This window comes from Mercenaria mercenaria, chromosome 9 (assembly GCF_021730395.1).
Source record: "Mercenaria mercenaria strain notata chromosome 9, MADL_Memer_1, whole genome shotgun sequence".
Lineage (NCBI taxonomy): Eukaryota > Metazoa > Mollusca > Bivalvia > Venerida > Veneridae > Mercenaria > Mercenaria mercenaria.
This window is the reverse complement of record NC_069369.1, coordinates 74,458,196-74,485,613: the sequence shown is the minus strand read 5'-3', so window position 1 is coordinate 74,485,613 and position 27,418 is coordinate 74,458,196. Positions and strand designations below refer to the sequence as shown.

The 27,418-nt window shown below is 34.1% G+C and overlaps 1 protein-coding gene across 3 annotated transcripts; it reads right to left on the bottom strand.

The window, feature by feature from the left end:
* Positions 1-66: 66 nt before the first annotated feature.
* LOC123547476 (protein mono-ADP-ribosyltransferase PARP15-like) lies at positions 67-25,765 on the bottom strand. 3 transcript variants are annotated; one of them, XM_053551715.1, is made up of 10 exons: positions 24,156-25,765; positions 22,973-23,150; positions 21,777-21,890; positions 20,492-20,715; positions 15,494-15,896; positions 12,794-12,978; positions 12,090-12,279; positions 9,455-9,577; positions 6,299-6,489; positions 67-3,506 (listed from the first exon to the last, which is right to left on the bottom strand). In XM_053551715.1, exons 5-9 carry the CDS (start codon positions 15,780-15,782, stop codon positions 6,320-6,322), a joined length of 957 nt encoding a protein of 318 aa, XP_053407690.1. In that variant the 5' UTR covers positions 15,783-15,896; positions 20,492-20,715; positions 21,777-21,890; positions 22,973-23,150; positions 24,156-25,765; the 3' UTR covers positions 67-3,506; positions 6,299-6,319. The 3 variants fall into 3 exon arrangements, with proteins under 3 accessions (XP_053407690.1, XP_045190547.2, XP_053407691.1); XM_045334612.2 differs by having other exon boundaries at positions 23,019-23,150; XM_053551716.1 differs by lacking the exon at positions 9,455-9,577 and having other exon boundaries at positions 23,019-23,150.
* Positions 25,766-27,418: the final 1,653 nt, after the last annotated feature.

The following is a 27,418-nucleotide window of genomic DNA, read 5'->3' as shown; positions in this document are numbered from 1 at the left end:
AGGAACGATTGCTGAGGGACACATTGCTGCATACACAACTATTGGATTTACTTAAACAAAGCGAAAAACAGATTGTGAATTTATTCAGTCAGAAAATAAAATCATGATAGAATACAGAATATCGAGCAGTGATACGAAAGTATTTCACACTATTTGTTAGAACAGTTTATAATGTACGAAGTAAATATCATAAGTAACAATGCTTATCTCTTGGAATGTGTTGTATGGTCAAATACTCATCTTATTGTAACATTTGAGACCGCATCCTTTATATAAAAATATCATGTATCTTTCAGGAAGACTGGTTGAAGTGTAAAAAATGAAAGATTCTACCTTTGCTTTTTATCTTTACCGATTTCTAATTTTCCAGAAAGTACTAGTATGATTAATAAACAAATATATAGTTGTTGCTTTACAATCAAACAATTACACTGTTATGTAATCTGAATATATAACACAACACAACCAAATCGGTACTCCCATACTTTATTTCTGGAAATTAATGTTATTCTCTGATTGGTAACCAAATGGTTTCTTTCGTTATCAAATTTTTTATTCAAGCTGAAGTCACTTTCAATTTTTCAAAATCGAGCAACATCACCGAGAGCATATCCATTTCTGTACAACCACAGGTAATTTCTCATCTAGATTCAGAACAATCGACTATATAACTCAGAAGAAAACATTCAAAACTTAAAGTAAAGACAAGATCATTTTGATAGTTGAATCATTTTATACTTAACTATATCAATAAAGTTGTACTATACAAATATGAATCATCACAGTCTACCGTCAAAATTATCATATGCGAACAACCTCTTGCGATATTAAAGTTTATAAACGGGAAGTGACTTAGTGAGCTTCTAATTTTGTCGAAATATAATTTAGATATTTTACAATTAAATGTTAATTAGATGTTCTACGATTAGATATTAGTTACATGTTCTACGACGAGTTCACCACAAAAGGTTCCGAGTATAACGTAAATCAAGCATGATCAGCAAGAGATGATAATGAGAGGAAACCGAAAGGATAAGTTCTAGTAATATGACAGAATACACAAAGGCCGAGAAACGAGTTTATGTAATCTAGTATTACAGTTTGGACGACATCACAACAAAATTTCAACAAGAGCTCGTAGAACACGAAATGCCCACCCATCCCGCTTGATGCATTCAGTATTTGCACAAAGAACAAAAATTATATGGTCGTTGTATCCAAAAGTTCTACTGCTCTGGGTAAATGTGACCTTGACCTATTGACCTTAAAATAAAGAGGGGTCATTTGCTGGTCATGATCAACATCCCTATTAAATTCATGATCCTAGGCCCAAGCGTTTTTGAGTTATCATCCAGAAACTGTTTAACTGTTCTGGGTCGCTGTGACCTTGACCTCCGACCTACTAACCTTAAAATCAGTAGGGGTCATCTGCAGGACAAAACCAATCTCTCTGTCAACTTTCATGATACTAGCCCAAATCATTCGTGGGTTATTATCCGGAAACCGCTTAACTGTTCCGTGTCACTGTGACCTTGACCTTTGACCTATTGATCTCAAAATCAATAAGGGTCATCTGCTGGTCATGACCAACCTTCCTGTCAATTTTCATGACCCTAGGCTCAAGCGTTCTTGAGTTACTATCCGGAAACCATTTTACTGTTCTATGTCACTTTGACCGTGACCTTTGACCTACTGATCTGAAAATCAATAGGGGTCATCTGTTGGTTATGACCAATCTCCTATCAATCTTCATGATCCTAGGCCCAAGCGTTTTTGAGTTATTATCCGGAAATGTATTGGTCTGCATTCCGACTGACTGACAGACCAACATCCTCAAAACAACATACCCCTTCTTCTTCGAATGGGGCCATAAAACAACTGTTGCTCGATATTACATTGCGTTATGACATTTGGCAAATTAGTAATGCGTACTAGTTCTACATTCAGTTAGGTATTTCAAAAACTTAATACGACAAAATCCTAACAGTAAGAATCATATTCAAAGAACTCATCCTTCCATACAACACTCATACAACGTACACATGAATATAGGGGTACATATAAAGTTTTCAAGTGTCAACATGAAAATAGAACTACGTGTATACTTATTTTAAAGTCCTTGTATATACAGCATGAAAATAGAATAACGTGTAAATTGATTTAAAAGTCCTTTCATACAGCAGTTAACATAAAAATAGAATTATGTGTAAATTCATTTTAAAGCCCTTTCATACAATAACGTGTAAACTGATTTTAAAGCACTTTCAAACAGCAGTTAACATGAAAATAGAATTATGTGTCAATTCATTTTAAAGTATTTTAATACAACATGAAAATAGAATAACGTGTAAATTGATTTTAAAGCACTTTCAAACAGCAGTTAACATGAAAATAGAATTATGTGTAAATTCATTTTAAAGTCCTTTCATACAACATAGTTATACGTTTAAATTAATTTAAAAGTCCTTTGATACAACAGTCAACTTGAAAAAAAAAACGCGATCATTCATCTTAAAGCCCTTTCATACAGCATGAAAAGAAGAATAACGTGTAAATTCAGTTTAAAGCCCTTTCATTATAACATTAAAATAGAGATACGTGGTGTAAACTTCAATACAACACTCCACATGGAAATAGGGATGCACACAAATTTATTTACAAGTTATTTTTGTTGAAATAAAATATATAAAGGTAACAACACTATAGCAATAATGTTTTTGCTTTTACTCATAATTCTTAATTCGTCAGCTGGTAACGTTATCCTATATTAGTCATAACAAGAAAGTACATTCACACTGTATGCTAATGTTGTGTTTTAGAGTCACCGATCTTTACTTGTAGGTCAAACTATATTGAAAAAAGTATTAGAATAATAGATACATGTATTTCGAAGAAGCGTAAATGAGGCTACAACATCACCCGATGATGACATGGCATTCTAGAACGTTCAGTGTACATGCATAAAGCGGTTCGTTTGAAATCTATTATCCTGGGATAAAAGTTTTTTTCTTTCTGCTTCTAACTACGGTAGACCCCGAATTCTGTCAAGCAGAGTAATTCGAAAAGAAAATCAGATTCAAACGGATGCTTCTGATCAAGTCTGGCAAACATCCATATAGAGGCTCTTAAGAAATCACTGAAAATTGTTCTTGGCTTCGCTCTGGCAGCCCTTAATAGAGTCAAATGGATCCAACTGAAATAAACTCGACAATGGTCCATACATGGATGCTCATTCCAAATGTGGTGAACATCCGGCCGTCGGTTAATGAGAACGTGCCATATTAGTTTTTTTTGTAATCCATTTAAAGCTCCGACGATATCAAATGCAGACAGACAGGCGAAGTTATCTGAACACTCTAGAGAATATCCAGGCAAGAATGTGTCTGACCAAGTTTGGTGAACATTCATCATTTTATTCATGCCAAGCAGTTGTACTCTTACGACGGCAGCCGGCCACAGTAGAGGCACCTGCATGAAAATTGTGATCGTGCATTTGTCTAATTCGCCTGCAAAGTTGAAACGTAATAATAAATAAGAGCTGTCGAAGGACAGCAACGCTCGACTTCTCAACAATCTTGTTAAGGAATGAATATAAAAGTCGAAAAATGGGGAAAAAGTAAAAATGCCAAGCAATGTTGTGGACTATATACAGTGCATGTCACTTCATTACAATGGACAGGTGTATGGTGTTTCAATCCATTCCCATTAGTTGGTACCGAGCTACCAGGCTTAGCTAACATACAAAAAGTTAAGTCCAAAATGGGGGCATAAATGTTTTTAAAGATAGACCCATGTTACGCAATGCAAGGCGGATCATCACAGTGTGTGAAGTTTCAATACATCATCATTGAATGGTAATAAGATAAGCTTACACACAAAAACTAAAACAAAAACTTTTTAGTCAAAAAGATGCATATTTTGAAAAACTGCAAAGTACAGTTAAGGAACATGTGCACTACATGTCATATCATCAAAGTGAATTAGCGTGTGAAGTCTTGATCCATTCCCATTAACAGCCTACATACAAAAGCTTAACCAAAAGATAAAGGAGCTTAATTTTTTAAAAAAGTTAACATGTATAGTGTTATGGAAGCTGTGAAATGTAGATCAGTTTATCACAGTAAATACGTGTGCGAAGTTTCAATCCACACACACAGCACTTAGTGGATACTGAGATATTAGATTACATGCAAAAACTTAACCAAATCGGGCAGCCGACGTGGACATCGACGCAGAGTGAGTCCAATAGCTTTACCTAATACTTCGAATAGTCGAGCTAAAATGAATGTTCTAATCAAAGAAGTCCTTCGAGGACAACAAAATCCAAATTTGTCCGTAGAAATATCTAAATATTTTGAAGTGCATCTTATCTTGAAAGGTTAACGATATAGTCAACAAAGCACAATGGAGATGAATGCGTACGAAATAAGTCGCATAATAATATTAGGTTATAATATGAAATGACCTTTTTATTCTAAATCTTTTTTATCTTAGTTTAAATTAAAAATGATTCAATGAATATTCTATTTTTGCCTTTTCTGTATTTTCCCAGCTACATGATCAAACTCTGTTCTTAGAGCGCCTACTTCACCCGATTTACATTTAGAACATTTTCACGCTTTTCGGGCTTTATCGTATGTTTAAAATAGGATTGTTGAACCGTCCAAATACGGAAAAATACAGGGTTTCATTTTTGTACGTCCGCGCGTCCAATACTGTAATATATTGTACGGTCACGTGTTGTAAATTGACTTTCACCATTGGAAAAATAAAATAGATATAGAATAATAAACAAATATTATCACTGATTTTTTATGATTTTTCATTGAAAACAAAATAAAGGAATATATTGATAAAATAACGTATATGAGTACGTAATAGCATGCATAAATGAGTTTTTAAAAATATTAAAACGGTTTATTTTGATGGTTCTTGATAAAAATCTAAATGCAGACACAAAGAACTGCTTATTTTTGGTTCATCATACATTTAAATTTGACAAATATTTCAGAAACAATGGCAAATCTAAATGTCCCCTCCCCGAAAAATACCCTATCAACACGTATTATTAGTATATAAACGTCAAAATGTTAAAATAAAAATTCACACTTGCAGTCAAGTTAACATATCAAAATATCAAAAATAGTATTGATAATACTAAAATTGATTTGGACTTTCACAGGCTCATATAAGTTCTGATGTTTTTAAAATTAAAGGTGGCCAATCGTATTCAAAGAATATTTTGAGACTTGAGCTAATTTTGAGAAAAGCGCATGTCTCCCACAACTGCCTAGTCATCTGAATAGTAGTATATGTGTCAACCATGCACCAAGACCTCAAATGCCTAATCATCTGATATGATTGAATCTTAGGGACATAAAGGATCCATATACTACTATTCACAACAGTAATATATGGGTCCTTTATGTCCCCAAAACCTGAACGATTTTCAGTAATCGAACTTGGCCGATGACTTATTGGCAAGAACTTGACCGATGACTTATTGACAAATACATTTTATTCAACTTTGGTGAAGATCGGATGAGAAATGTTTAACTTAGAATGCGGACAAGATTTGTGACACACTCACACACGCACAGACAGACAGACAGGAGTAAATCAATATGTCTCCCGCAATACAGTGGTGTGGGAGACGAGATAAAAATGTATGCTTTATTGTTCTCATTTATTATTTGTTCTATTCATCTTTAATTTAGTATTACAGAAACCAAGTATTTCATTTGTTCTCAATATACTTTCCACTTTTACTTGTGTGCTTGGTAGATATTGGTGTATTTGTGGACCAAAAGTCAAGATAAAATGCTGCATATAGCTTCGGTATCGTGGAATTCGTTTTCTTCTAATATAAGCTGGTTGCGAGACGTAATAATTTTGCAATTTTTCATTTCTAATTCTTCTAATTCATGTAAAGTGAAGTATATTAATCAACTTTATACACTATCTTGGTAAGGCAACCATGACAGTAAAATACGTACTGTGAAAATATGTGTATTAAGATCTCAATGAATATTTACATGTGTAAATGATCAGAAATTAGAGTTTCAAACAAACCTATTACTTGATAAAACTTGATCCCTCGGATACATCATATAAGAGAGTATCCGTTAACTAGTCATCTAAAAGCCTATCTGTTAATCCTGTTTTATACGATAATGTGCAAGACATAAACATAGCGAAAACGTAGTGCTGACAAGAATGTATAACTGTATCACAAGTCATATGTAGTAAATGTTATCCTTGTATTATTTAATATTAGTAATATTAGTAAATGTTGTACCATGTAAAACATGTTATCTGTTCATGTGGTAAATGTTACGATGTACGCAGGGTATGCCTGTGTGTCATTAAATATGACAAACTCCATCGGGTTTTGTAGATTATCAACAGCGCAGTCATACAAGATAGTGGGATCTTTGGCGTCAACTGCCGGTAGATACCTCATGCCTTTCTTGCCTTGACAAATTTGACCTGTTAAAATAAAAATAAATGTTTACATTAAAATGTCGTTTTATTACAGTGATCTCAATGGGAACAATATCGACAAATGTAGAAACTGAATGTATAACGGTTTTACAGTATATATATACAGAAATAAAAGACATCATCAATTAGCGAACCAGAAAACGTCACTAAAAGAAACACACTGGATAACCGGCTATCCTGACGCCCGCTGGAAATGTAACCCAGCTGAAAATGTAACCCAGCTGTAAATCGGTAGGTAAAGTTTTTCATTTAATTCTAATAAAACGAAGCCAATTCTTGCAAATCAACTTGACAGTTTTATCAAGGAATGAACATGGCTTACATTTACAATTTCTGGGCCAAAAACGATGGTTATGTTTTTAGATATTTGCTAACAATTTCTTCAGATTGAAAAATCGAGCAAAAATCCACAGTTTTGCGCAAATTGTTTTGTTTATGAACAACCTGTGAAAACTTTTCTAATCTGGTCTAACGGATGTATCCTTACGGAATACCTGTGTGAAGTTTCCGGGTTCTACGTTATTCCTGAAAAAATATATAAGCCGTTAAATAGGCATGGTCGGCCGCTAGTACTGTCGCTGAACTCGGATATTAACACTTATAGGCTATCCATTAACTCCGATGATTTTCAATACTTTTGTATGTAAAAAGTATTACTGGCAGTGATTGAACGGAAACGTAATTATTTTATAAAACGGCACTTTCATTTCAAGAGGCTTTATGACTATGTTCCTTCACACCGGGCTGAATTTTAACCTAGTACACGCGTTCTTGCCATTTTTCAGCCATGCGAAAGCCAACCATATAGTTTTTTGCAGTTACACCGAAACAATACAATACATTTTGCTACTTTGCCAGCTTTTGATGGTGGAGGAAAACCACTAAAGGTGCCTCCGGGCTACTACAGAAAGTAATTTCACCTCGGGTTTTGCAAATGCAAATGATTGCTTCTGGTCGTCAGTCCTTTGAATTTCGTTTGAAGAATTCAGTATCTTTAATGAATCTCAAATGCCCGTTCTTGTCTTGAAAAGTGTTCTTAGTGCAGTGCAAGATACGTGTAACATCTTATTTGCTCTTACATAATTATTTAATTGCTCCTTATGTTAATCTGCTGTTTTGTTTTATTCATAAATACCTTTTCAACAAATAGAAGTTTATTCATGGTCTATAACTGCAAGTTATTAAACGGTTGTAAATGAATGTTTCAAATCTAAATAAGCAGAACTTTGCAAAATCTCACATGAAGAATAGTGTTCATTTATCAAATCAATTATTTCTTAACATGCCAGCCACATGTAGCTTTAATCAACATAAAAAAAGGAAGATCGGAACTCTCCTTTGCTTGTTTATGATCCCGGATCCCAGACTTTATGTCACAAGAGTTACTCCCATTTTGTGCAGTTCACGCATTTGCTCTTTCTGTCAACAAGATCTTACAGTGTTATTTTGTACATCGCTAGGTATTGTGCATTGTTTCACATACATAATGTCTTTTTATATAAAAAATAAATGCTTTAGAGACCGGACCCGAAAGTGCGACCTTAATGTTCAAGCAAGGGTAATGTCTCTTGCATGTCTAAGATCATTTGGCTGTAGTTAACATTTGTGTAACATATTTCAAAATATCTCGAGGAATAATAAAGTCATACACCAGACAAGAAATATTGCTTTATGGAAAACATGAATATGTTTGAAAATTGGTCTATGTATTTAGAAATTGCCAGTCCGACACAAAATACTTAAATATAGCTCTGTGTTAAAGATTCTTTGTGATACTGACATTGGAGGTGGGTCATTCGTGATAGGGCCTCACATATACTTGTATCATTGGTAACACATGGTTGAAGGTTAAAATTCAATGCTTAAAAATCAGTTCATGCATGTAGAATCACAGCCCGGACAAGACATTGCGGACGGACGGACGGACGAAAGGAATTAAGCACCTTTTAGACCCTAAACCAAAAGGACAATGGTAATGAAATCAACCAGAATTACTCGACATGGCAATAAGGACCGACCATACATAAGTATTATATTATATTATATTAACTGACTGCAAGTATACACATTTTACACAAATGAAAGACGAAAGAAATCGCAAAAACACAGGTAGATTAAACAGATACAAAATATACATGAAGAAGAGACACTACGGGGCATATAACATGTCTACAAGACAGTTTTTTACTTTTATACAGCTGTATTCTCGATAACCGACAGCTGACTTCAACGACTGCCAATTGCAAATACAGCGGCCGTTTTCCACAGTTTTTTTTTCAACCATGTCTATTCTTTCAGGAATAACGTAGAACCCGGAAACTTCACACAGGTGTTCCGAAAGGACACATCTGTTAAACCAGATGATAAGTTTTCACAGATTGTTCATAAACAAAACAATTTGCGCAAAACTTTGGATTTTTGCTCGATTTTTCAAACTGAAGAAATTGTTAGCGAATATCTAAAAACATAACGATCGTTTTTGGCCCAGAAATTGTAAATGTAAGCTATGTTCAGTCCTTGACAAAACTGTCAAGTTGATTTGCAAGAATAAACTTCGTTTCAATAAAAAATAAACGAAAAACTTTACCTACCGATTTACAGCTGGGTTACATTTCCAGTTGGGTTACATTTCCAGCGGGCGTAAAGATAGCCGGTTATCCAGTGTGAGAAAGTTGCTGTCAGATATAGCTTGTTTAGCAAACTTAAAATGAATATTACCGTAAGAGTTTTCTATGTTTTGCATTTCTTATGTTTCTCTCCATTAGTGGTACAAACTTTAACTTCGCTAAAACCAACGTCTTAGCTGGTTTTCCAAAATGTATATATGAAATTACAGGTCTTGCAAAGAGACATTACAAGATCTGTTTAAAAGGAGTTCTTTTTAACTGTGTCAAGGGTTCATAATTCAGAATTGTTGCAAAGTAAAATATTGGAGTTACAGAATACGAACCAGATAAAGTTTTGGCAAGAAACATGTATCCTTTGCTACCGGAGCTAGCACCAGACAGCCAACCTCGTGCGGAATATGACGCATTACTAGCAAAATATACCCCTTCTCCGTACCATGGGTCACCTAGGCATTAAAACAACTAGAATGTGTCTGTAGGACACAGGGTGTGCCCCCCACTGGTACATTCGTCACAAATAAGGGGCAATAATTCAAATGTTTGCAGTCTTAATGGGGTATAGCCTCAACAAACATTTTATGAAAAGGATTCATTATTCTAGGCCCTATACTTTTTGAGCTATGAGCATCACAAACAAAAAATCCACTATTTTGGCTATGTCAAGGACCATAACTCTGTTATAAGAGCTAAGATTCTCAAGAAGAATGCCAAGTGTGCAAGGTCACATCACGTTAAAGACTCCAGCAAGGTTTCCTGAATTTACATCTAATACTTTTTGGGCTATGCACATAATTAAGTGAAAAAGTGCAATTTTTACTATTTCAGGGGCCATAACTTTAAAAATAGGGGGTGGAGCCAGCCAAAAATTAGAGGTGTGCAAGCTTATATCATGATAAAGACTTATGCAAGTTTTCAACCATTTATATTAAATACTTTTTGAGCTAGGTGCGTCACAAGGTGAAAATGTGCATTTTTGACTATTTCAGGGGCCATAACTCTAAAAATAGGGGGCGGACCCAAATAAAAAATAGGAAGTGCGCAAGTTCATATCATGATTAAGACTCATGCAAGGTTTCATGAATCTATATCAAATACTTTTTGAGCTAGGCGTCACAAGGTGAAAATGTGCATTTTTGACTATTTCAGGGGCCATAACTCTAAAAATAGGGGGCGGACCAAAAGGAAAAATAGGAGGTGCGCAAGTTCATATCATGATTAAGACTCATGCAAGGTTTCATGAATCTATATCAAATACTTTTTGAGCTAGGCGTGTCACAAGGTGAAAATGTGCATTTTTTACTATTTCAGGGGCCATAACTCTGAAAATAGGGGGTGGAGCCAGACAAAAAATAAGAGGTGCGTAAGTTCATATCATGATAAAGACTCATGCAAGGTTTCATCAATTTATATCAAATACTTTTCGAGCTAGGCGCGTCAGGATCTTCGGACGGACGGACGGACGGATGCACGGACGGACGCACGGATGCACGGACAAGACCACTCATGGGGGGCACAAAAAATAAGACAAAGTTATAAAAAACGGAGTATATTTATATGACATAAATATATGACGTTACATGAAATTTTATTTTGTGAAATCATCTTCGTGACGATAAGAACTATGACAAAGTGGAGTCAACTTTGTGAAGATAAAAACTATGACAAATGATGCATGTCTTTTACCCATGTCATCACATATGACACAAACATTAACAGAAGCTAATGATACAGGGAAAGTAAAATATAGTGATCATGACCTTTGACCTCTAAGTGTGACATTGACATCGGACCTTGTGACCTGGATTATACAAACTCTTTCTTGTCTTGATGAGGTCAACAACTGATGCCTGGTTTAAAAAAATCTAACGATTTATAAAAGGTATACAGCGGACACAAAATAAAGTTCTTTCACATCAGCTCGGACCTAGAGACCTGGGTTATGCGCGATTCTCGCCGTATTATTATATTGAATTTATGTGTAGTTTTCAAAACCAGGGGCCTCTATGACCGGTGGCTTAGATAGCTGAATCACTTGTCCCTCATTCATGTGGGTTCGGGCCTCACTTGGAGCGTTAAATTCTTAAAGTGAGGAAGCCATCTACCTGGCTATTGGAAGTTCTGTGGTTTTACACAGGTGCCCGCTCGTGATGAAATAATGCACGGAGGGTTACCTGGGGTCTTCCTCCACCATCAAAGCTGAAAAGTCGCCATATAACCTTTACTTCCGTCGGTGCGACGTTTATCCAACCAAAAACAAAAGAAAGGTATTCAAAACCGATTACAAGGTATAAAATAGAGCTATCTGACCACCTTTGAACTTCAAGTGTGACATTTAACTTATACCTAAAGACCGTTGTCGTGCGATATTCACATCGTCTTGTTGAGATAAAACAAATGAAGCTAGTTTAAAGCGGTTTATAAGATAAGGAGCAACCACAAAGTTAAGCTGTTGGATCTTTTTCCTATAAATGTTACCTGAACTTTGGACCTACTGATCCCGGTCATGCGCGAGTCTTGCTATATCATCATCTTCAACATTTAAAACAGTTATTTCAAACTCAACTGAATTCTCTAAGTACAGCTAATTTAACTCTGTCCTCCCGTATGATACTGATCTTGGTCCTTGTGACAGGAGTTGTGCTATCTGCAAGTCGTCTTGGTGAGGTAAACAACTATTGCCAGTTATATAAAAATTATTCCAGCGGTGGAGAAGACATGGAACGGACATGAAATCAGGTTATTTAATGTTTGTCTTAATGACCTTGACTCTGAACCTAGTGATTTGGATCATACATGAGCCTCGTCTTATTATGATCGTAAACATGTTTTAATATTTATTTAAAATGCTTTCAGAGACATGCCTCTGGAAATGACCTACTGACTGACAGGCGGATTTCAATATAGCCTGATACACGTTGTATCCGGTAGTGCAATAGTGTAGTGTTTAAACAGGCTTACCATTTGCATTTCCAATATAGCTCCTGTTGAAGCCGTGCATCTGTATACTTGTAACTGCATCATACTTGGTCCCGTGCCATAACTCTCTCTCAGTGGGCATATTTGGTGGCAGGTTAGGTTTCTGCTCAGTCATTTGTTTTTTCTTTGCTTGGTTTTGCTGGTATAGTGTCTTGTTTTGTATTCTTTCAATCTGTAAAAGACAAACAGAAATAGTGTATTTCAAACAGATTAAACAACGCCTTTAATTAATATGTATATACGGTCATTTGAAGATAGCAAAATATTAGTAGACGCGGTTTGATCAAATCTTTTCGTTTGCGGTTATGAAACGAGTCACAATCCTCATAAACATATAGTATCCTCGAAACTGTATTCTGTTTGTTAAAGAAGAATCTATTGTTGAAAAATAACAAGAAATAAAGGTAAAACTGAATCGCTGGTTTCAGAATATATGATATGAAAAAGCCGTTGTGGTTTACTTAAGACACTTCTTAGGAAGTAAGTTAGCTTGTATTATTTTATGTTCAAATTTTGCTACTTCTCTTTATACATTTTGCCCCTTTACAATGTAGAATCATTCATTTTGCACATGCGTTTAATATATATAATATTGTATATGATATTTACGCAATATGATAGAATTTCAGTAATATGAACTCTCGTTGAGGATGGTTTAACTGCTACACTAGTATGCTAAAATTTACCTTGTTCACTCGCAAGTTGTCTGGATTGAAATTAAGTCTGTATGCGTATAGTCCAGTCTTAACATCTGTAAGGAACCTGTTTGAAATATCTTGATAGGTCTGGTCTGTATTCGGAATTGGTACAATTCTTATATCTTCATTGTCTTTCATGGCTTTCCATTCCTCAGGAAGAGCTGATACGGCAGCTGAAATTTGACATAACACTTGTTATGAACAAACAAGAGTAAATATTCTTGTATAAGAGTATATATTTTGATAACTATTAAAAGTATTTTTGTATTTACTCGTATAATAGGTACAGAGTAGCTCTGACGATCTTTCATGCTTGCCTATGCAATTCTGCATTTTATTCCATACCCGACTGGCAATGGAGAATGAACAAGAAATATCTTTAAAAATGATGGTCGGCGAATTGTAATAAGGAAAGAAATTTATGAATTTTTCATCTAACATTCATCTTTCATCTAACATTTTTCAAATTGCAAAACTAAACACCGCACTTTAACAATTTAAATGGTTCTCTTTTAATTTTTCGCAAAGGTTTCGTAGGGTTGCAATTTTGTTTCGTTTATCCTTAGACGAATAATTACAGCAGTAGTTTGATGAAGATTCATGAAGCGGTTCATGAGAAGAGGTCATTAAACGTGTTTATATTTTTAGCTAAATTGGTCCCTATCCCCATTTGTAACAAAATAGTAGGAGACCTTACGGTATTGTTACATATCGAGTTTGATAAAAATCCGTTACATTTTAGTGGTTAATGCGAAGAAAGGCATATCTATTTTTAGCTATAGTGGTCACTAATAGGGCCCAAGTTCCTATATAAATAAATTTGGATGAGGACCTTATAATGATGCTCCAGACCAAGTATGACAAAGATCCACCAAGCTGTTCATGAGACGCTGTATAAAGGCATTTCTAGTTTTAGCTCTAGCAGCCCCTAAAAGGGGTCAAATGTCCCAGTTGAACAAAGTTGGCTGCGGGCCTAATAGAGATGCTACAAATCAAGTTTGATTAGAATACATGAGAAAAAATCAATTAAAGCATTTTTTTATTTATTATTTTTATTTATTTCTAAAATAGGCCAACTGATCCCGCTTTAACAAATGCATATTCGCTATTCATGATCTTTGGACAATGACGTCACACCTATAAAAAAGTGAAGGTCAAGCAAAACATACAATTGTAATTATTTCATTATTTCTGTTTCATAAGCAAAGTTTGACCGTAGTCATATCACATAGATAAACTGTATGCAGCGTACCTTCATTTCAGTGTAATGAGATTCAGTCATTATATAGCATATACATAATAAAACAGATTTCAACTGAATTCAATATTTGCATACCATACTAAAGAAAAATATTCATATATAATAAATCAGTTAAATAATTTATAACAAATATATCAAAGCAAACAAGTACTCATTTAAATATGCAATCTGAATAAGTCACAAAGGCAAGAAACTTTTTCATATACAGACGACAATTGTACCAAGGAAAATCTTTTAAAAAGCACTTCTCTACATGAAAGACTCTTATCACACCCTTATTCATGTGATAAGCAGACCGTATTCAGCTCTTTCTTTAATTTGATATATGTTGGTATTTGAACAGGTTTTTATCATATTTATTAAACTTTCTTATCATTTTGAAATATATCAATATTCTTGCTAAATATACTGAGCCAAAGTTAGCTTTAAAACTGTGAACAGCGTCGTTTAGGATAAACGCTTTGTTTACATTTCACTCAGCGTAGCACAATCAACAGAGTGAAAGAAATTGACACTCTCGTCCAATCAGGCAGAGTGTTGCATAAATCTTCCATTTTGATAAATTATTTATAATGCGTTATCAAGTAGTTTGATTTGCAAACTGAAGTCACGTGGCATTGGTAACGAATTCGTTCTTAGACGGCGTTCGCCGAAAAACAGAGCGATAAGGAAATTGTTATCCGAGTTGTACCGACTATTGGAAGCATTACGCATACATGTTAAATAATTTTTCTTAGCTACCGATAACATCACTGAAACATTTCCAAAGGTAGTGTAAATTATGAATAGCGCATACAGATTATATAACGTCATGTGATGTGTTAATGCACCCATAGAACTAGGCATTCCCGAGGGAGAAGATAATGTGATACATTCTACTACCCAGATAACTTCCTCCTTTCCCGCTAGGAAGGTAAGGAAAACTATTCAGAAAACTTCACATCATCATCATTATTTGTTTGGGATACTTTTAGTTATTATGTTAATAGCTGAAGCGTTTCTGAAATCATTTCTGATTTTATTAATGTTTAATCTTGTTTTTAGATTTTCGCATCGTATATAAATATTTCATAAATAGTCTTAACCCTTATCAAGCTGGACACGACTGATTCTGCCTTTGCGACCAGTGAAGCTCATGATCAGCCTGCACATCCGTGCAGTCTGATCGTGATCTGCACTGTTCGTCATTTAGTTAGTATTTCTTGTAAACAACCCTTTTAACAGTCAATGGTACTGTTCAAATCGAAAGATGGACAAGTTCATAATAGAAAATTAGCAGGGAAAGGGTTAATGCAAATGATAGGGATCGAATCAAAACTATTGACCTAAAACAGCTATTATGATATTATAAGCAAGACTAAATGCATAATTAGCTTAAAAACACATGCATAATCAATATGAGCAAGATAATGCAAACAAACCCGTACATTTCAGAATATCCTTTCTTAGTACTCTTAGTCTGTCTTGGTAATCAGACTTCCGATATTCTATAAGCTGTTTGAAGTCAATCACAAACGTATCATCGTCTTGTTCGAATTCGAATACAGACTTGTTATCTTTATATGCATGTTCAATTTCCTGATTCAATCTTTTGTCATATGGTATTAATTTAAATTCAGTCATTGTAACCTCCTCGTATTGCCACTGTACAAGTTTAAACAGCTCTTCTGCAGCATTGTTATCATGTCTTTTACGCTCTATTTTCAAGAGTTTCATTTGTAACGCATGTGTAACGTCAAATACTTGCTTTATTGTTCCTTCTATTGTTATTACACCAGACAGTTGATCTATATTGATATTTACTAGCGCAAAAACGTCTAGTTCTTTCTCCTGAAATCAGTTTCAACTATAGATTAGCATTGAAACAGAAAGATGGCTAAGTGATTATTTACAAATACATTCACTTACAGACAGGCAAGGTACATGTGTATTTTGTAAATAAAAAAAGTTAACACGAGCTATCAGTAAATTGGATGTGTACTCTTGGATGTAAGAAGTAAACAAATAATGGCAATATGGAATTAAATGACGAGGCCTCCACTACCGAGTGGTTAAGGTCGCTTACAATAACCTGCCCTTGATCGCCACGAGTTCGAAAACTTGTTTGGGTTGTAGAATTCATTCATCAGAGGAAACCACTCAGCACTCTTGCGGAGGGTCGGTTGGTCTAACCAGATTCTCGGCTGTGCCTAAACTAATGCTCTGAGCGACATCTGGAGTCTTCCTCTGCCATCAAAAGCTGGAAAGTCGCCATAATTATGACTTGTGTCGGTGTAATGTTAAACAAAACAAAAAATGAACGGGAGATAATTAAATTATCATTGCCGACTAGTTCCAGTTAAAGTTTCTTATAACACTAAGTTTTATTCAATTTATGTTATTTGTGATACTAACAAATGTATGGAGAAATGAGAACAAAAGGGCTTATTAACTGATAATATAATGGAAAATAAATAACAAAATCTAAACAAAAATCCTGCGAAAGCAATGAGAGCAATCATGCAGAACAATACCGGACTCTTTTTGATTCAGTCTATCTATTAGTGTAAATGGAATGTGTAACATCTTTCACATCCCTCTAGCACCGGTTTATGCGGAGCACAGTTTTAAGACTCATGTTCCCAAAGTTTCAGATTCAGCCTAAGATGGAGACACTTCTAATGGCCACCACAAAACGGCTAAAGTCTATATACCACTAAAGGAATATCCTCTAGAATGAAAGGACACAAACCAACAGAACAATAGCAAACCCTTCCTACCAATGAGCTTAATAGGGAGAGCGCAGATTGTGTGGTTGTAAGTTCGATCCCCGGGCGACATGACGCTTTCGTAGAAGACACTGCGTCTTAAATCAGCATCTCTTCTTAAGACGATATTTTTCGTTTAATTTTATAGAGCAGAAGGTATATAACGTAAACCAACAGACAATCCTGTCCATGACCTTACTATAAGCAACCTATAGGTAGGCGCCACCAAACCAAACTAATAACCTGGGCCCAGTTGCTTGAAACTTTAACAGACGATTGTGCTAACGGTTGATTAACGTTTGGTCATTTTTGGACATTTTAGAAGACTTAGAAAAACAAAAGTACGAGTTAAGAAAAATGAACACGAAAAATCTTTACAATAAAATAAAAAAAATCATACTAGTGTTTCCCACCAAGAATAGTATTTTAAATCAAAATTTAACTGGCGATTAGTTTAACAGCTGGTTAAAGATTCGAACAAATTGGCCGTGGTTTTCAATTTTGAAAACCCTGGGTAATAAGTTCAATAATGGAGAAAAAATTTGTGCAAAAAGGGGAATACTTTCTACAAAATCGCACTAGGGTTGAAGTCTTCAGTTGGAATTTAAGAGTGCACAATTGTAGTAACTAATGACAATCGTGATATGGCTAAGGGGCATAATATCATTTTCATTAGTATGAAAGCCCTACGTCGTTCTGTTACGATGACAAAAACAACAACAACAACAACAAAAAATCCCGTAATTTCATCAAGTTGAAAGCCAGAGTTATGGAACCTATGTCATTGTGTTATCATGAAAAAAGTATAAAGTTCATTTAATTGTGATAAGTAATAACTGAGATATGCGCTTGCTGAGAATCGTTAGCAAGGTGTTTACACTCTAAAATCAACGGCCCATAAATCAGGAAAAAATAGTTCAACCGTTAAACCCGTAGGCTATTGAAACTAGGATTGCTATTCATAACTTTATCATGACATCACAGTACATTAGGGGTTCTAGCTGACAATCAGAGAGCTGCATTTAGAGTACCTGCCAGTTTCCCCTTGTATACAAGTATTTTACAATGACTATAGTGACTTTAGAAATAATATACACAATTGAAGAATCAATCAGATTTTTCACTGCACATGCTCCAAATGATGCTACAAACAACAAACATGAGTTTCTTGAAAATTATTTCGATTGTACTTTATTTTAGTTAAACTTCGGATTTTATACAGGATCTTGATAAAGTCCCAGTAAATGTAACAATACAAGTGAAATAATATTCCACAATGTTTTGGACATGTTAAAGTTATGAATTGATCTTCTATGAAGTTTATTCAAATCCTTCACAGTATAGGAGAGGTTCCCCGTATAAATTTGATTCAAAATCAACTGCAAAAATATTATCCGAGCAGGACGTTCCAAAGACTTGTATAACTACGTTTAATATTCTAATAGGTCATGTGATAATCTAAATAAAGTTCTCGATCTTCCTAAAAAGGAAGATTTGATGACAGCCCATTCAAAAGTCGGATTTCCAATATTGCTATTTTTATTCCCAACAATCTATTTTTATTTTAACTAATCAGACGGACTAAAAAGGACTGGACTCACTTATGAACAAAAGAATATGAGATTTTGTTTCTAAACTATCATTCAAAAACTGAAATGAAGAGAAAATCACGCACGGGTAGGGAATCGATTTCATAGTTAATATGATATTAATGAAATTTCTGAAGAATACTGAATTCAGTTGAAACTATGAATGTTTCAAACACAAAAGGACTAACGCAAAATCTGAAATAATATTTTGGTAGATGTTACTTTATTTGTTATTATAAATATGTGGGATACGCATTGTAAAAAATAAATAGAAATGTTTTGTTTTAGATTCAAGTTAATTAATGATTTGTATAGGACAACAAATTTGTTCAAATATTTAAAACATAAGAAACTGGTTTAACAACGGGTGGGGTTTCATCTTTATTACCTACCATGAACATATTCAAATCCATTCTTCCATTATTTTGTTTGGTTTCGTTATATGCTGCAAACAGATACTGTGACTAATAACATTTGGTTTCTTTATATGCTACAAACAGATGTTGTGACTAATCACATTATAGACAGCTACTTTTCAGCATTTTGAACTTTGCATAAAACATTTAGAGAAATCTCAGGCGTCGGAAGTAAGTGTCAATTTTGAAAGTAAGTCGAAAACAAAAACAATGTACATGTATAATTGTATTAAATTTAGATGGAAAAATGTTAAGCTCCAGTCACTTTGTGTTCAATTAATGACTAACGCGTAGCCTTACATTTTGAGATAAAAAAATCAAACATCACCAGATCATAGAAAGAAAGGGCTGTTTAACATGCAATTGAACAGCATACAAAACGTGTATATTATTCTACACAACACTAAGTCTTGTCAGTATACTTATATATACATTGCATTCCGGAAAAGTACTGCATAAAGTTTCACACTTTCGGACAGTTCAATTCATTTAAAGACCTTCTGATTTGCCTAAACAATTATCTTTGTTTCAAATTGAAGTTTTGTCATATTATGAACATAACAGTATGAGTTTTTGTTTCTAAACTATATAAAAAATGCCAAATCAAGAAAAAAAGATGACCGCGCCGGGAATCGAACCGGTGTCATTACCAATACCGCTATAGAGGATTTAGTGTTCTAGATTTATAATCGAGAAAATTAATGCGTTACAAACGCTTTCGATTTTCATCGCAAAAAGGTGTAAAATCAATTCTCATGTGTTTCCGTAGCATATAGTCTGTCAGTAGTTAAGTTTTAAAGCATTCTTAAGAAATACAGCATTAATTTCTTTTTTGTTTGTTTTCGAACAAACTGGAGGCCAATGCCTTTAAAATCTGACCATTTTTAAAATAAACTGTTTACATATCATCTTCTTTTGAAAAAAAATGTTTGTTGCCGGTAACAAGCTAAAACAATTAGAGTAGGTAGGTCGGTAATTTTTTTTTTTTTTTTTTTGATTTTTTATTAAGTGTGACTTTTCGGAATTATTTTTGTGTCAAAAAAGAATACAAATAAGGTGATTATGCCTTTAGAGCATCAGTAAGTTGATTTTTTAAAATGTAACTGACCATGTTTTAAGCATAAAAAGTGCAATTTTGCAATTTTTTGTTAAAAAAAGTTGAAAGAAAAAACTCCAAGATTATAAAAAAACCTTTAGGGTCGGGCCAAAAATTTAGGGTAGATCGGGATACAGGAAACGAATAGTTTTTTTCTCCTAATGCCCCAGTAATGAAATTTCACATAACTAGGTGAAACGTAGTCTTTAGCAATTGTTTACTTTTATTTCTCTACAAATGGCATTCATTTTTAAAGGGGGACATCCGTTCAGAATATCTGAAGTATCCATTGTACAGGATAGGACAGTACGGCAGAATATGAAATAGTCAGGTAGATTGTTGGTAAAATGATGTTCGTTTGTCAAATATTTCTGTGTTTTGATGATATACTCCTCAACCTAGTCATTCATACCAAAACATCAGTTAATTACCTGCGACAATTTAAAAGTTATGCTCAGGACAAAGAAGATTGGAAAGAAGACGGATCAAGCTATTATATATTCCCCAAGATTTTTTTGAAGGGTATTATTGTCACCAATTCAGATTTTCACCATGCCATGAATTGTAATTTCGTTACCTCTTCGTATGTAAGATGTTTTACAATTTCTTTGAATTCCTCAATTTTCTTCTATCTTATGTATATCTTTCCGAGATTAGCATCAAGTTCCTTTTTGCATCTGTCAATATTGGCTTTTCTGTCAGAATAAATGTCAAGCTCTATGGAATACTCCCTAATTCTTTTTTTCTTTTCTTCGTCATCGGCGATTTTCTTGCCAAAGAGACGTTTCTTCTTCGTTTCCCCTTTGAAATTATTGGTTGGTCAAGTAGGAAAACTCATAATTATACATGTACATTAGTATTATCGAAGACGCTTCACTCAAGTACCTTTCAATAACAATCATCCTGACTTTGAAATATTATAAACATATTTTTTTCTTAAAATTTTAGAGTTAGGAGGACATGCAATATCTTTTCAAACATTAGAAAATATGAATCTTATAAAATACGATTATGTAACGCAATGATATTATTTTATTTATATCACGGCCTCTATTCATTTTCAATACAGTACACAAAATAATTTATCGGGATAGAGGTAGATACTGAATAAAGTGGATCTGAAGTTACATCCGATTTCAATATTTTGTTAAGGTAAGGCAGGATAATATGGAGTCACTAAAAAGACACCCGAAACTTTCGTTTTAGATATTACATGCGTGTATTACTTCGTAATTGCAAAATATACTTTCGTTATAAAGAATATTTCACAATGTTATTGCGTTATAACGAAATGTGTTTCGTTTTTTACGAAGTATTAGTCCGTATTTACGAAATAAAAATACAACATCTAAAATAAAAGAACAAATTATTTTGTAAAACGCAATAATATTTCGTAAAAATAACTGCGCTGATATTTTAGATATTACATATTTCATTTACGAAACAAGAAGTATAATATATAAAATAAATGTCGGGTGTACTTTAAAGGACTCCTTAAGAAAGTTGTTATTATTTCCATGTCCTATAACGAAATCTCTCGTTTGTTAATTCTAAATATTTATATATTTTTGTGACGTTTTTTAAAATGAGTCAAGGATTTAAAATGAACAAAACGATTCGTATATCATGAAAAGGATTTGAGTTTTTATTTCATCAAAGTATTTTGTGTCATATGAAAGATTTGGCCAAATGTAAAGAGGCAGTTCCGTTTAGAATACTATTCTAATTTCTGCTTTTACAAACTATTGTTTTTGAAGGTTGTTCTTAAACGAATACTTGTACCAGTTGTAAATACCATTGTAAGCATTTCAAAAATAAACTTCAAAACAAATATGTTTTATGACATCTCTGGTTTAGCGTACCTTGTCCTAATACCGGTTTCAAGAAGCCAATGTCGCTATCAACAAGACCATCCATCTTCAACAGTCGTACTTTGCATGCCTGTCACATTTTCTTCGGGTAGTAATATAATGCATCTTTTAATAAAAAGAAAATTAGTGTGTAAGAAATCCATCACTTCTATCGAAGAAAAGGCCATGCTATTTGCCCGCTGCTAAATGCCAATTACTTAATGCCGCAAAATGATAATTATTATATACTTATTGTCAAATATTATATGAATTGTCAACTTGTAACTGAATTATGATTTATGTTAATATAACCTTGTCACTTTAAAAACATTATAGTCGATTTTGGTTCCACGTTTGCATAACTACTAAAAGGTACTACAGTAAACCATATTTTTTCGCGCCAAATAATGTTCGCGTTTTCCCGATCTTTGGCTGATTTGCGATATCAATTTTCACGTTTTAGTAAAAGTTTAAGGAATAAATTTCGCGAATTCATATCTTGAGCGTCTTCTTACATGAAGGGAAAGCGCGCGCAATAATATCTCCGATGACGCATGTCCGATTAGTAATCTTCACTGCAATAGCCGGTTGAGTGTTCAATAACTGGTTTGGTAAAAGACACCAGTTAAAGCGTTAAATCAGAAGAATGTAGAATGTGCATTATGGTATCTATTGACAGATTATTGAAAGAAATTCACCGTCATTCTCATTGTTGATAGGGAAAAATAGCATTAAGTATTTCAGTGATATGTATCTAAGGTGATGTAAGTTGTTTGTTTGAAAGGTAGTTACAAACTGACATGGAACAACTTGCTTATCATTGATTTTTAAAGATGTGCCTGTATATCAAATTAAATTATTATCATTATTCGTAGTTATTTGAAGATGGCTTACCGATATGCAGATTTGACGATAATAGCCGCACGCTTCATAAAGTAAAAGTGCGCAAATTCGTATTTCCTTTAGGGACAAAGTGAAACCGTACGCGAAAATGTTGAGTATGTTGTAAGGAAATATTTATTCGCGTATACAAATATTCGCGAAAGAGTGACTTCCGCGAATATAGAGAAATTAAATCAAAACGCAAAAAATGAATAGGTTTTAAGTATTGCTTAATATCGAATTAGTAGTAAATAATATATTTGAAATTAAGTTAAATTCATTAGTTTGCGGAGAGTTTCAAATGCAGTTTGTCACTGATAGCAAACCTTGTTTCTTTTTCAATATCATCTATAGTCTTTTGGGCCATCCTACCCAAGAGATCCTCTCTCAATGCTTCTTGGTAGATAAAATATCTCTCGTATTTTAAAGTCTCGAAAACTTCTACGAACTTCTTCATCGTTCTGGCAATTCCGGTTCTCGACCCTGTTAAGACCACGTTATCAACTGCAAATTAAGAAATGGTGAAGCCATTAATTACAGCGCTAAGGTAACTTCTATTGGCCTTGGAGCTGATGTGATGGTTTGTCCAAATAATGGGCTTCTTTTATACTGCTAGATAGTATGGTTGGTTCATATTTTTAGAACTGAGACTTACTGCTAAAATAAGATTAAGTTTTGACACTAAAATCAGTAGATAGGGCACCAAAACTCCCTCACAATACATCTTATGTTCCAGTGTTACAAAAGTGAATCACTTACACGCTGTATAACCTAAATACATAAATATCCCGTACTTTATCATTCTTTTTCAAACTATAACAGGTGCATAATTTCAAAAGTTAATGTACACATCGACTAGTTTAAACACCGTCTATGACAAATGTAGCATTGAACCGTGTTTCATCATATTTAAACTTAAACCCACATTTAACACGTTGTTTCTTTAATTACAGAATGGAGGAAGATATATTAAAATCGGTTGTGACTTTAAATCGAAGAGGTTTGCTTTACATTGTGCAAATGAAACACTGGTAACTTCTAGACATGGAATATTATCTGTTATTTGTTCTATCGTCCAAAATCAAATATGACCAACATTCTTTTGGGTAGTAGCCTATGTGACTAACCGTTGACGACTTTTGAATGAAGAAAAAATGTTCTATCAATTATTATCAACCACCAGTTCTCTGTTTGAGTCTTCATTATCTACTATTACATGGAATTATTGATAGGAAACTATTTATTCCATTGTGATAAATAATATGAACAAAGCTAAACTACAATGGCAAGATATGCATTACTAGTAAGACTGAACGGACCTCGCAAATTGTGAAGAAGCAAGTAAATTGCAAAATTCTTCTGAATTTTACGTGGACAGGGTCAATGTTATAGTTTAAGGTATTTTAATGCGCATATAACTAACAAGCATAATAATTATACTGATATTATTCTTGTTATTCAATAAATTAGACGCTAACATCACTTTTGTGGATGAAATAAAAGATTTACCTTGAAACGATAGTTTTACTTTATAACGTCCAGACATGTTCTCAACCTCTTGTATCAGTTCAGCCCTATGCATTTTCAGGAATCCCGAGTGAGCTCATTCACATTTCATGGTTACCGACGTAACTTCAGATACAATAGGCAAAATAGATGAATTGGTATCCACCGCCGAAAGGGTTTGTGGTGAGGAATGGCAAAAAAATATATCCGGAAAAAAGTTAAAGATGTTACTAAGAAGCAAATAACTTCATAAGTCAAAATCAATTTAACAGACAAAAAAAAAAATATATGTAAAGTGTACATAATAAATTTATATTATGTTGATCCCGACTAAAGAAATTATTTTGAATGGAATATGTTTACTGTAATAAGCCTAGCTTTTAGAATTAAATTATATTATTTGAAAAATGAGCTTGAAGTGTAACTGGAACGAAATATTGTCTTTGAGTTGTATGGCACCAAGTGTTGCCGTTTAACATGTACATTTGAATTTCAAAGAACATATGTCCCTAAGAGAACACAATCGAGTAAGATATCTTGAACAGGGTTGGGGCGAGTTGGGTGTGATTACAATTTCACATATTGAAGGTCTAAACATGTTTTTAAAAAAAGTGGGGAGGGGCGGGGGTGAACGGGTGAGGGTACAAAACTGACATGTTGATTATAAGCATGAAGGAAAATAAGAAATGAAAAAAAAAAATTGGTGGGGGATGCGTGATCGGTGGTGGGTATGACTGGGTGGAGGAGCGAGGCGGCGGAATAATGGTAAAACTTGCATGTTGATAAACACTTATGGAAGGTTTAAGAAAATCTAAAATGAGGAATGAAATTTTTTTTTTTTTTTTTTTTTTTTTTTTTTTGGGGGGGGGGGGGGGGGCGGGGGTGACCAAGGCAAGGGGGTGACCAGGTGTGGGGACACAACTTCATATGTTTATGATAAATGTTCATGGAAAAAATGAAAGTAATTTAATGAAATTCTACTAAACGGTAAGTTTGCTATGTACAAATATGTAGATTTTTGAACAATTGAAGGGCAATTACTCTGAAGTGTTCTGCCGGCACACCTGCCAAGGTCCGGGAACAGTAGTTGAGGGTTTAGGGTTCGAACGCAGAATGATCACAATCCAGGCTTAACATCTAGCAAGGAGACAAGGCTGTAATCCAGTCTACATATTTATTTTCATGTCAGGATTTTTAATATAAATAAATACAGCAAGAAGATTCAATGTAGAATAACATCTTCAGTAACTTTGGAAGCCGAGGTAGTCAGGTTACAAATATATAGGCTGTTATAGGGAAGCTCTCCAGATGACCATTATAAATGTATAGAAATAGGGTACCTCTCCGGTTTTCCTTCTTTTTGACATAAATATAGTGAGTGGAGCTCAGTGGAGCTATTTATTTATCAGTAGAGAGTTGCAGCGTTCTGTACTAGAACTTTGGTGGAGACGATTGATAAAATAAAATGACCAAATTTCGGGGTTTATATAGTCTTGGAATATGTTCCACTGATGTCATCAGTAAATGACATCAGGAGAGCCGCTCCACTTTGTTCGATTAAATTCGGAACAGGGAATCGGTAAAGTCCGTCGCGGTACGCGCTTACGGAAGTTATCGAGGCTGAACACCACTAAATCCGGCTGTTCTTTATTTCATATAAAATCCACTCACTTCATAACGGTGTTTCGACATTTTCTAGCATATCAGATTTTCAGAGACTTATATTCCCATAAAGAACTAGATCGCTACTTTAGAAAAACAAAAAGAAAAGGGGGTGTTAACTTTTATATAAGAAAACTACAGTTCGTTAAATACAACCCGCTGATTTTACTACTTTTCGCTTCTTTCAATTTCTCTTTTCGTGACATTAAATTCTTACGCCGCCATTTTTATCTAGCAGCCAATAGGAACATGCCGATTTCATTAGAATGCAAAGTGATACATACTGAAACGCGGTAGGGTAAAAGTAAGCACGTTGCTGCCGAGAAAATGCACTAGGAAAGGAAAAAAGATTAGTACTATTTATATTTGGACTACTTGTGACTAGACCTGCGGAGGCTTACATTCTATTTGGTAGTGATCAGCCTATAAGAGAACTTTTTTGTTTGATTTTTCCATGAATTTGCATTCATTCTCAAGGTACACCTATTCCACAATGATTCTGCTTTGTTTTGGTGCAAAATCTTGAGAAAATGTAGAGAAATGACAATTCATTACAGGTCACCCCCATCCCCAAAATTATGCAAAATTTAGCCCTGTGCAAGCAATATTTCAATTAATTTTACCTTATTCGTGGAATTTACATTGAACACCCATTTAATCGTTACGATGTTTGTCATTTTCATTCAGAAACATGCTAATTTCAATATTATTTAGACAACTGAAGTGCTAAAATGCGAGAAAAGACATTTACTAGGTCCTAAAACGAACCAAAATAGTGCCACCTGGTCGAAAATTCGATCTAAATTCCAAAAACACAAGAAATTTAAGCGTTTTCAGCCATTTGTTACCGTTTTACATCATAAAGAATAGATTAATGGCATTTCCATTCATTTTCGAGGGGTTTCAGAAAATAACATGTATTGCCCCTTATAAGAGAACTTTTTTGTTTGATTTTTCCATGAATTTGCATTCATTCTCAAGGTACACCTATTCCACAATGATTCTGCTTTGTTTTGGTGCAAAATCTTGAGAAAATGTAGAGAAATGACAATTCATTACAGGTCACCCCCATCCCCAAAATTATGCAAAATTTAGCCCTGTGCAAGCAATATTTCAATTAATTTTACCTTATTCGTGGAATTTACATTGAACACCCATTTAATCGTTACGATGTTTGTCATTTTCATTCAGAAACATGCTAATTTCAATATTATTTAGACAACTGAAGTGCTAAAATGCGAGAAAAGACATTTACTAGGTCCTAAAACGAACCAAAATAGTGCCACCTGGTCGAAAATTCGATCTAAATTCCAAAAACACAAGAAATTTAAGCGTTTTCAGCCATTTGTTACCGTTTTACATCATAAAGAATAGATTAATGGCATTTCCATTCATTTTCGAGGGGTTTCAGAAAATAACATGTATTGCCCCTTATAGGCTGAACACCACTAAATCAATCCGGCTGTTCTTTATTTCATATAAAATCCACTCACTTCATAACGGTGTTTCGACATTTTCTAGCATATCAGATTTTCAGAGACTTATATTCCCATAAAGAACTAGATCGCTACTTTAGAAAAACAAAAAGAAAAGGGGGTGTTAAC

Excerpts from the sequence above, each read along its gene's own strand:
- LOC123547476 (XM_053551715.1), bottom strand. The coding sequence starts at position 15,782 with ATGAAACTCTTGAAAATAGAGCGTAAAAGACATGATAACAATGCTGCA. Across the intron at positions 9,578-12,089 it reads CTATATTGGAAATGCAAATG|GTGACCCATGGTACGGAGAA; the intron begins GTAAGCCTGTTT and ends TTTAATGCCTAG. Across the intron at positions 6,490-9,454 it reads TCTTGCCAAAACTTTATCTG|GTCAAATTTGTCAAGGCAAG; the intron begins GTTCGTATTCTG and ends TTATTTTAACAG.